The sequence below is a fragment of the Contarinia nasturtii genome, unplaced genomic scaffold, assembly GCF_009176525.2.
Source record: "Contarinia nasturtii isolate CC-2019 unplaced genomic scaffold, AAFC_CNas_1.1 Cnas_scaffold_2861, whole genome shotgun sequence".
NCBI lineage: Eukaryota > Metazoa > Arthropoda > Insecta > Diptera > Cecidomyiidae > Contarinia > Contarinia nasturtii.
The window spans coordinates 520694-529779 of NW_022200178.1; the positions used below are offsets into that span (position 1 = coordinate 520694).

The following is a 9086-nucleotide window of genomic DNA, read 5'->3' on the forward strand; positions in this document are numbered from 1 at the left end:
AAGTTGATTCCACTAATCGACCATTGTCTTGAAAAGAAGGTAGTAGCTGAATGCTGTAAAAAAAAATGTATATAATATAATCCAAATGAAATGGTAATAAAAGCGAACAAACCTGTTTTTATAACCTAAAATGAAAATTAAATAGAAAACGCAACAGTTTTTCATGTATAAAATTAAATTGAACTCACCTTTGCAAAAGTCTCCAAATTCAATATGACCATCTTGAATCCGTGATAGAAAATTGGTTTTTGGGCGTTTGCAATAATAATGATGAAATACTTTTGAAAATCATTTGGTAAATCCTTCCAATTACTTTCAAATAAACATTCAACCATTTTTTCATAGCTGTGCGAGGCCAATTTTCCAAAATAACAATGTACAAAAAGATTTAACAAGGCACACATAGCCACTAATACAAAAATAGCGGCATTTACATCCAAATCTTGAGATTTCTGAAAATACGGAATTCCCAATTACTTCGAACAATGACCAAATCGAATGGAACCAAATTAAATTACTAGATCCAATTGAAAAATGCAAGCAGCCAAACCCAACATGCTCATGAGAAGTTCAAGCACATTAATAGAAGAGTAGACTTCAGACGAATTCATGAACCAACTGTATGGAAAATTTAATGATTGAAATATTTTTGAAAATTTACTCGCATCGATGTATATTTCTTACTCTCGAATTTGTATTTGAAATTTCACAAGTTTGCTGAAAAACTCTGTGTCATTGCGGCTTTCATCGGCATTATCCAATTCGGACAATGTATGACGAAACATTTCATAAAACGCTTGATGATGGAAGCACATTGAAATGAATGTCATGAGAACGACACCATTCATAATACAATAGGATGTGGCGTATGAAATGCTAACGCAGATTTCTCCAAAATAGCCCAATGGTGTCGTTTGATTCCAGGGCAGACTGAGAGAAAATTCAATTAATGCATTTTATTTGTTGAGAACGAAAATGTCACTCACGCCAAAGGGTACGGTACGTATAATTGATCCTTTTTGAACTCTCCATGTGAATAGAAACAAAACAGAACTGAAGCTGCACTTAGAAACGCATATGAGGCACAGAATGTTGGGGCAACCCTTTGGAAGAAAAACTTCCACAACGATTCACATCTGTTGTTTGCTTTTGCCAAGAATTGAAACCGATCACAACCATTGTCTGAATTTGAAACAATATTTCGGTCATATTTTTACAGAGTATTGTCCTATAAAATATTAAAAATCCTACTTGTGTAATAAATTTCCGATAACTGTTCAAAAACGGTACAAATTCCATGTCGCACAAGAAATGCCACTAATGCGAGATATACCATTCCAACAGTTACAATTGAGTGACATAATGCAAATACGGTTCCTTCGAAATCAACTTTTGCATTCTTAAAAATAAATGTCAAAAAAGCAATGGATACAAAGACCTCTGAGGCAACAACAGCGAAAGTGAATGCAATGTGCGAATTCTTTTTTTGGTCGTTTTTTGAATTAAGAATGCAAAGCCATGTTAACATTTTCTGAGCCGTCGGCAATGGTGTCATTCTGTAATTTGATAGATATACCAAAAATTAAAAATAATTCTACCAATAGTTAATTTAAAACTATCAAAATTTGACACTTTTTTTACCGAGCACTGGTCATCGTGATAATCAAAAGACAAAACTCAATTTTTAAAAAATCTTTCTTTATTTTTTCATTATTACTTACTATCCAAATTACTATCAGTTACTGAAACGAATTTTGCTTTTTAGCGCTTTTATACAAAACGAATTTTATTGGTTCTATTGAAATTGTCCAACATTTCTTAAAACCTTGTTTGTCCCATGCATTATGATTTTAATTATTCACAGTGTGAAGTTATGTGTTCAACCTTTAAAATCGTCCAGAATGTTCCGTTCTTCTGAATGAATAAATGATAACACTTCGAATGAAATTATTTTAAGTAATGACCAAGAAAATTGGTAATCAAACCCATTTGTCAAATTGTACACGAATTGCTAATCTTTTCCCCGCTTGCGCTCGATAAAATTTTTGTGTGTTGCACATTAAAAATGAAGGATTGAAAACTGCGAATCATATTCTTACACTATAATTATTCTACAATAAGAAAAATACATCCTGTACTTTTTTTAAATGAATTTTCAATTCGCCCACAATTATATGTAATTGACTCTGGCTGTCACATGTGCATATTTTTTCAAAACAAAAAAAAATCTTTAATAAAAAATAACTTGCGTCATGATCTGTTTTTCTGATTTATATTTGAAGAGGGAACGATAGGATATACAAATACATACAGCGAACGTATTGTGCTAGTTTTTCTCTTCTATTTTTTTAATTTATTCAGTTTCATTAAGTGATTGCTATTATATTCATCATGTCCATTTGTTTCTTTAATTTAGTTTTATTCGGGTGTTGTTAAGTTCAGTGATAGCTCGTGAGAAAATGGATGTCTTCCATTTCAAAAAGTGAAGAGCTAAAAAAGGTCTTCACTTTTTGATTTACGAAAATTTGTAAAGGGGTAATTTCACAAGTCCGAAAACTCATATAAACAACAAGCAAAATTCAGTTGCTATGCATTTATTTCTTTTCTTTAAAAATGTAAATCGAGTGCCCAAAAAAAATCTGGAAATGTTTGATTATAGCTGTGATGATTAATTCTTTCTTGCTGGATGTAATGGATGATTCAATTTCGAGAGGTCTGGTGGATTTTGTTCAAAATCAGCGATTTCATCGAGGCCAGCTTGTCCAATTTCCCACACGCTTGCGTTTTCACTCTTGAATGTGTTATACCATTTGGTAACCAATGGACAATGGTCGAATTTATATCCGATTGCTTCTAATGGTAGCGTGCCGGCTGCAAGAGCGCAATCGGCAATAGTCATATTATCCCCAGCTGCATACTTGGTGTTGGTATTTTTCAAGTATGTTTCGAATGCATTTAGCGCAAGTTCAACTTTCTTTTTCCCCATGTCACTTCGTGGATAGTCGAAGAAAATCGGTGCCATCTACTCAAAAATTAATGATATTAAATAAAGTTTAAACGCGAATTTTTCATGAACATTCACCGCATATTGGCTGATGTAATTGTAGTAAAATCCCATGTTGAAGTTCAATCGATGGTTGACCAGTGCTCGTTTCTTTGGCTCCTTCGGATAAATTGAATTCTCTGGCGCATATTGGTCACATAAATACTGCATTATAGCAACACTCTCGCTCAATAAAAAACCATCATCGTCAAGCACCGGAATCTCTTTTTGTGGATTCAACTACAACATTTAAAACGAACAAAATGCTTTTATAAAACACACCCAATGTGTCATTTTATCAAACGGTTTCCGATTACCTTGAAATATTCATCAGTTAAATGCTCGCCAATATTAAAGTTAACCGGTACCAATTCAAATGAAATATTTAGTGCTTTCAATACCATACGACAAGCTAACGATGGCGGACCGTCAGATACAGCGTACAATTTCATCTTTGAACTAAAAATAAAACAGCAGAGAAAACAAGCAAACAAAATAATGATTGACAGCACAAAAAACATGAAGTTATAAATACACCACGAGCATCAACGATTTTCGATTTTTTTTATTTGAAGATGTGGGGAAGACCGAAAGTTTTATTCAAAACATTTTTTTTCGCTGGAAATTGTGAAGTAGATGCTAATGTTTTGCAAGTGAACGCCCTGTCTAGAAAAACCACAACTGGTTTTTTAAAGTCATGATTTAGAAAGTCAATTGCAGCACTAATAGGATAGAAACCAAAATGACATATGCAAAAAATTCTCATTTTTGATCGCGAAAAGTGGTTAATTGGAAGAAATTTTTATTTTTACATAGGTGAAAAATATTCGAAAATGAATAAATTTCAAACTATATAAGAATTTAGTATGCATTTATATATTCACAACATTTTCACTCTAGAACAGATTTGGATAAATTACGAAAAATTAAAGAGACAATGATGTGTAATTTTTAAATAAATAATATTATTATTCAAACTCACTCTTTTCATGGAATTTCAAAAGAAAATGTTGGAAATAAATAGCATTTATAACTTCTTACCTCCAATAAAAATACACACGAAATGCTCAAATGACAGCTTCGCTATACTTAGTTGTTTACGACAGATGTGACAGAGTGTATAAGATGAATGGTAATATAACTCTTCGCGATCGCTTCGCTAGCTCCCCACTCCATCTATTGCGTTCATTAAAAACATTAGTCATTATGCTGTGTTTTAAGAATACCAACATTTGATCATGTTTAACGTGTTATAGTGAATAAAAACAAGTGCAAACGAAAAACCCGGTTCACGAATATTCGCATTCAATGTAAATCTAACATTCTTTTTTCGCATGTTGCGAGTTGTGTTGAGCTAGTTTGACTATTCGAAAATTTGTGAGTTCCTTCAAATAGATTGGTGTTTGGGTTTCTGTCCCCCTCTGGAGAATTTTTTTTTTCTTATCACATAATTTGTACATTTTAGTGGTATAAACGATTTTTTTTAAATTTGAAACGGACCGGAATTTTACTTCCTACCCAATTAAAATCTCACGGTCTTTCAATTGAACTTCCATGACAGTAGATAGGTTTCTGAGGCATTATTAACATGAGAATTTTCCTAATTTTGTATTAACACTAATAATAAAGACATCTCGTTCCATATGTTATTTATATTCTTCTTTATTAATTTATTAAATTACGACTTATTATAATAATAGTAAAAAAGAAATCAATTTTTTTAACGTCGTGCAAAGTAGAGCGAAACTATGCCAGATATTTGTAGCTATGTTTGTCTGTCTCCTGTCGTTCAATGTATTCCTTGTCGATGAGAATGTCGATACATTTCTGTAAAAAAAAAAACAAACAAAAGTTAATAAATTATATTTAAAAAAATATCTTAAATGTTTGCTATGTACCTTGATGACAGGAACTTTGGGCATGAATCGTGTCGAAAGTTGTGTGAGTACCTCGCTGACCAACCTTTGATGATCGAGAATTTTACGCATTTTCATAATACGTACAATAGCTGCCTGTATCAGAAGTGTTCGGTCTTCTTCAATGTGCTTATGCGTGGCTTCATCTTCGATCTTCAGTTCGATTTTAAGCGGGATGTTTATGTTGATGCGTGATTTTTTGCTATTAACAAAATTGAATTTAGTATATTATCAATATCACATGAATATGATAAAATAGAATAGAGATTAAACTCACTTTTCGAAAGCTAAAAATAGTTCAATGACTGATTCACCATTCAAGCTGCTTTCATCATCTGAGCACGTAAACAATTTTGTTTTTAAAAAAATTTGCAAAATTTTGAGCAACTTTTCTTGAGCGATACCTGAAATATTAAGAGGATGAAATTAGTTTAGCACACGACAATTGCACACTGCCACCAAATAAAATGATCGCAGCTTACCAGTGTTTTCACCAAGTTGCTGAACAGTTATGCTGGTTTGTTCGTTAAATTGTAGCAACACAGCCATTTGACAGGCGCTTGCCTGTGGACAAAGTCAAAGAATATTTTTTAAATACTGTTTTAATACTGTGCTTTTGTCAATTCAAATCTTTACCTGCAATGTGTATCGATTTGTGAAGCAATTTGTCACAATTTCACCTTTGCACATATTATACAGCCAGACGAGCTTACGTCCCGAATGAACATCCGCATAAAAATTATTGAAATTTTGGACAGATCTTTCTAGCTCGGGTGGCAAAGGGAAATCAAAGCTTTGACTGAATGGCCATGATCCACTTGACAGAACTTGGATGCTAAAATCGACTTCGCTTGGCACATCGGACGATTTGGTTCTCGCTTTGAATTTATCATTTAGATCCTTGGAAATGCCAATGTCCTGGAACATTCGTTCTAATTTGCGAGTATATTCGTAACCGTAGGCCTGTTTCAATTTTGAAATCATTGATGCTTCGGCATCGTCTGAGGACGATGTGTAATTCACCAATCGTTTTGCCAGCATTTTACTGTAGAAATTCTGAAATACATCTTTGTCTTCGATATATTTGAATATACCAATAACCTGATTGAGAGCATGTTCAAGTTCGGCTTCTTCGAGATTTTTGTTCGATTTTTTTAACACTAAATCACAGTACTTTGCCAACAGTTCTGAACTCTTGCTTGTATTTTTGCTGGTCGTTGTAACTGCATTTCTATTTATGAATTTGCTACATGCCAGCTCCAAAGCAGTTACAAATGCGTAATCATTTTTGAATGATTCCGATACTAGGGCGTTGTATTTCTTATGCACATCAAGTATGGTTTGCACATATACTTTTGGATCCTACAGAGAAACAAACAGTTTTAAATTCACACCTTTCCATTTAGTGATTTGATTTGGTTATAAATTTGGCAAACTTACATTTATTGCAGCATCACCACACTGTTCAATCACTTTTACACCTTCTTTGTGAACGTGTTCTTCCAATATGCTTGCAAATGTGGAATTCAATTTGCAAATTGATGTGTACATACCACTCAATTCGATATTTTCGTTCGATTCCAGTAGCTTCTGTAAATTTGAAAATGACCAAGTTCGCATTTAATTAGACAAACTCATCCAACAGAAGAAAAAAAATGGTTGATTTACCCGGAACTCAGTACGCATTATATCTAAGTGTTTTTCGATGAATACACGTTCGAAGATTTCAGTTAAGCTGCCGAGTGTGTTATTGTGTAAACGAACCTGGGCGCGTTTTGATTCTTCATTAAAGAGTTTTCCAACGCGTCTCAGATATTCTGTAACTGAGGTTTGTCGAAGAAATTCAGCACTTTTATCTGAATAAAATTGCTCGGTATTTTTTAAAAATATATCTTCGAAGCTTTCCTTGTAAACGGACAAATTATGTGCAAACGGATATGTTTCATCCATAACCAATTCAACATAGCAACTGATTACACCAGATATGAGATGGGAATCGATCGTTTCACCGTTACGTTCACGTTCGATCAGTTTATGTACGGCATTTGAAACTTGTTTGTTTAGATATTTGAAAAAATATTCACGCCATGTGACCAATGCCAACTGATATACATCGTAAACATCCTTATGTTCTTCACGTTCGCGACGCACCCATTGTCGATTGAAATAGCTGAAAACGCCATTCAGTACAGTACTTGAAAAATGATATTCAACCCATTTTGTGTTGTAAAATGTCAATAAATCTTCGTCGATCAAATTTGATCCACTCTGTGTATACAAATGAAAATCGAAACAATTTATTAGAGTATTGCATTGATATTTATGATATGCAGATGATATGAAATTGGCCGAATGGTAATACACACCTTTAACAACTCAGTCACATAATTCTCTAGAAAATGCTTTAATCGTTTATAGAGTTCTCTACCAAACAGCTCAGAACTGTATTTTTTAGCTGTGCCTGAATTATGTATTCTATACATTATCATCTTATTTTTCTTGGACTCTGGTACATGTTGGACTAAGGCACACGAATTATAAACGAACCTGCAAGGAAGTTGAAGAATACGAATTAATTATTTGATTAAATTGTTCGAATGTCCCAATGATTATGAATTTAAACTTACACATATAAATCCATATACTGAGCCATGGTAAGGCTGGATTCTTGCTTATAAATTTGCGTGATCCCTTCTTCGAGCGTACGCCATACCTGATGTGAAAAGGCAAAATAAAAAAATAAATAAAAAAGGAGAATGGGACTTTCTAATTTTTATGTTGATATCACTGATATTTCCATTTGTTTATATGTGAAGTGCTTCCGATATAAAAGTGACTGACTCACAAAGTCCCATCCTCCTTTCATAATTGCATGCAGGAAAAAATGCTAATCACATGTGAGTGCACTTACTTTCACCAGATCCATGGTTGTGAAGTTCACGTTTGATTTGTTGCCTTTTTTCACTTTAGAGCTTAGCTTCTTAATGACAATCTTTAAAACACAACTCTTTTTCTGCACTTCAAATACCCAGCGTGGTTGCAATGAACGATAAAAATTACACTACCAAACACAAATTACGGTTTAAAACAAAATTTAGACATTTTTTCACGATGTTGAAATATTAAGTTTGAAGTTTTTACTATCTTTTTCTGTTTTTGAAGACTAAATAAAAAAACGAATGAACATTTTTTATACGAACGATCGCGTCAAAGGCCAAGGAAGTAATGAAAGATTTTGTTTAATGTGCACGTATTAACAGGCAAGAAAAGCAGCTACACCAGACAACAATTTTTCAAAAATTAACGAACAAAAAACATTGTCGAAAGTAAAGTAAATATGGCAGCCATTAAGTCATGTTCAAATGACTTTTGCCGGAATATTCATTGTGAGTGTATGCGTGTATGAGTGTGACGTCTTCATCGTTGTTGCTGTGTCATAATTAACTTGTGTGTGTGTGTGTGTGTGTGTGTGTGTGTGTGTGTTGTATCGAATTGTCAAATAAACAATTGAATTTCGAAAATTTATTACCAGGACTCTAAATCAGAGCTGGGTATGAACTGTCGGTAGGTTTCTGGAAATATTTTAACAGTTCATATAGTTTCTGATGTGTTTTTGTACAGAAATATAATTTTAAATTCTTTTGGATTTTATTCATGCATTTTTTATAAATATCGTTCTGTCGACATCACAAAAAACCTAGGGGTAGACACAAGATTTGATTTGTTTATGACAATATGAAATGAATAAAGATTGATAAAAATTGCTCAAGACTAGTTAAGATTGGCGAAGATCGGCAAAATTACACACGATTGACGAACGTCCACAAAAATGAAAAAAAAAACTTATACGAACGACCAATCACAGTCGTTTATAACTTTATGTTATATGATGTTATCATAATCAAAATTGGCTTAAAAACTTAAACTTACCTTAAGGAAATGATGTTGTTCTGAACTTACAACATACAATCGGTTTTATATCGTTACCTTACCATAGAAAAAAACTGTTTAAATTCACAGCATATTTCAACAGATGGCGTCATATTCGTGATGAAGAATAATTCTGAATGAAAACAACATCAAAATTCGGTTATCAAACTATATATGAATTTATAAATTTTATTTTT

At 33.0% G+C, this 9086-nt stretch overlaps 2 protein-coding genes across 3 annotated transcripts; both read right to left on the minus strand.

The window, feature by feature from the left end:
* Positions 1 to 2578: 2578 nt before the first annotated feature.
* On the minus strand, positions 2579 to 4178 carry LOC116349357 (glutathione S-transferase 1-1). Of its 2 annotated transcripts, none has more exons than XM_031780754.1 (4): positions 4085 to 4178; positions 3361 to 3502; positions 3083 to 3283; positions 2579 to 3022 (listed from the first exon to the last, which is right to left on the minus strand). In XM_031780754.1, exons 2-4 carry the CDS (start codon positions 3493 to 3495, stop codon positions 2669 to 2671), a joined length of 690 nt encoding a protein of 229 aa, XP_031636614.1. In that variant the 5' UTR covers positions 3496 to 3502; positions 4085 to 4178; the 3' UTR covers positions 2579 to 2668. The 2 variants fall into 2 exon arrangements, with proteins under 2 accessions (XP_031636614.1, XP_031636615.1); XM_031780755.1 differs by having other exon boundaries at positions 4026 to 4120.
* A 590-nt stretch (positions 4179 to 4768) lies between these two features.
* LOC116349356 (cullin-1-like) lies at positions 4769 to 8326 on the minus strand. Its single transcript, XM_031780753.1, has 10 exons — positions 7871 to 8326; positions 7587 to 7672; positions 7326 to 7506; positions 6628 to 7227; positions 6400 to 6549; positions 5596 to 6321; positions 5442 to 5523; positions 5237 to 5363; positions 4942 to 5161; positions 4769 to 4870 (listed from the first exon to the last, which is right to left on the minus strand). Exons 1-10 carry the CDS (start codon positions 7883 to 7885, stop codon positions 4790 to 4792), a joined length of 2268 nt encoding a protein of 755 aa, XP_031636613.1. The 5' UTR covers positions 7886 to 8326; the 3' UTR covers positions 4769 to 4789.
* Positions 8327 to 9086: the final 760 nt, after the last annotated feature.